General features: G+C 32.7%; 1 protein-coding gene across 1 annotated transcript; it reads left to right on the top strand.

Moving 5' to 3' along the window:
* Positions 1-837: 837 nt before the first annotated feature.
* LOC125207608 (auxin-responsive protein SAUR32-like) lies at positions 838-1350 on the top strand. The gene has a single exon (XM_048107015.1). It carries the CDS (start codon positions 924-926, stop codon positions 1233-1235), a length of 312 nt encoding a protein of 103 aa, XP_047962972.1. The 5' UTR covers positions 838-923; the 3' UTR covers positions 1236-1350.
* Positions 1351-2022: the final 672 nt, after the last annotated feature.

Genomic DNA, 2022 nt, shown 5'->3' with positions numbered 1-2022 from the left:
ATTGATAGAATACCTTTCGCTTTTTTTTGGACCAAACTACCCTCCCCTCATATTTCTTTTTCTTTTTGAAAAATGTAAAGACCAAAATTTAAAGAGTAATGATAAACAACCAAATTTTGTACCATCAAAATAAGGTTATATTAATAATTTGATGTATTAATTATATGTTAAATAATAAATAAAGTAAGTGGACAAGTTAAAAAGACTTATTAGCCTTTAACCTTATTTTTTATTTTAATATTTGAATTTTTTTTCTATTATTTTTTAAAATTTTAATTAAAGTATGCTCTAATTACATTTATGGTTCCAAAAATGTAAAAAATTATACACAAATCATAAATATCTAACTATAATATTATGCACTTTTCATGTACTATATATGCATCTATATATTTTAATTAAATGCATAACTAAATATATATTTTTTCAAATAAATTAGTTTTTAGCTGTATAAAATTTGGTCAATTTATTGAAATTGAAACTATTAATCTCAACTAAATCCATAAATGTTAGGAATAACAGCAGTTCAGTTACTGATATAGTCAGAGGGTGTCAAAGAGCAGTACTACAATTTTTATATTTTAAATAGAAATAATCTGAAAAAAAGGGACCACACGAGCTAGCTCAAAAGAAAAGTTAAAAAGTAGAAGACTCACCATATTCCGTATGCGTACGGCTGTCAAACCTCCCACACCCCCACTACTTTATTTTTAATTATTCTTTTTTCGTATTCAGAATATTTTTATTATAATAAATAAATAAAAAAAAGAAATAAAAAAACACCCAAAATATCATCATCACCATCATCACAAACGCTCCTTTATATATTCCACATAAATTCACTCACAATCACAACCAACCAACAAAACTCAAACTCAAACTCATCTGCAATTGCAAAATTCCGAGAATCAAAACAAATAAACATGCAAGAGGATAAGAAGATGAAGGTGAAGAAAGGGTGGCTGGCGGTGCAGGTGGGGTTGGAAGACGAAGACGGCGGATTTCAGCGATTTTCGATTCCGATCTCGTATCTCTACCATCCTCTCTTCCAGAAGCTTCTAGACAAAGCTCGCGAGGTCTACGGCTACAACACCGCCGGCCCCTTGATGCTCCCCTGCTCCGTCGAGGATTTTCTGCATCTGCGCTGGCGGATTGAGAAGGAGGCGGCCAGCCACCACCACCATCACCACCGCCATCAGCTGCCCGCGCCTTCTTTGTCGTTTCACTCATGTTGAGAGAGAGAGAGGAGAGGGGAGTTTTTATTTATTAGTGAAAGGCTTCCTCTTTCTTGTATCATTAATTGTGTATTTGTAGTTGGAAATCAATGCCAAAGCTTCAGATTGTTTACAAGTACAACAGAGCTGCTAATGTTTCTTTTACACATTTCGAAGGTATCAGTGCACGCTACTAATTTGAGAATTTAAGCTTATTCTATATTCAATAACAAGATTGAATTGAAACTCATTCATCATTGTTTGGTTAAGGATTTAGTATTTTTTATTATTATCATTATCATTATCATTATCATGGTTTTGGGATTTTACTAGTTTTGTGGAGTTTAGCCATTGGCCGAGTAGGGCTACGTGCTACTTGAAGATTCTTTATGATTGGTTGTAATAAGATAATGAAAAAACTAGAAATTAAAGAAACACGCAAAATAATACTAATAATAATGTTTTTGAAAATTATTCAATTTTGATTAGATACCAAAACTCTCATGATTGCTTTACTATATTAATTTAGTGTTGTTCATGCCCTAAGGGGATCACCTATAATATCTCATACTACATCCCCTGTTACACACACAAATATAATAAGTGATGTTGGGGTCCATTACTCATGTTTGTGAGTGTGGAGTAGGAGATGTTGTAGGAATTGGTGTAGATGATCCTCTCCGGATTCACTCATGTTTGTGTGTGTATAGTAGAGGATGTTATAGGTGATCCTTATTGGTTTATATGTTAGAGAATATAGTGAGTGGTACGATGTCTGAGTTGAAACTGGACTTTCGAACAAACAAAA

Source organism: Salvia hispanica, chromosome 2, assembly GCF_023119035.1.
Source record: "Salvia hispanica cultivar TCC Black 2014 chromosome 2, UniMelb_Shisp_WGS_1.0, whole genome shotgun sequence".
Lineage (NCBI taxonomy): Eukaryota > Viridiplantae > Streptophyta > Magnoliopsida > Lamiales > Lamiaceae > Salvia > Salvia hispanica.
Note: the sequence above shows the minus strand (reverse complement) of the source record. Positions and strands in the feature narration are given on the sequence as shown.

Coding starts and splice junctions, on each gene's coding strand:
- LOC125207608 (XM_048107015.1), top strand. CDS start 924: ATGCAAGAGGATAAGAAGATGAAGGTGAAGAAAGGGTGGCTGGCGGTG.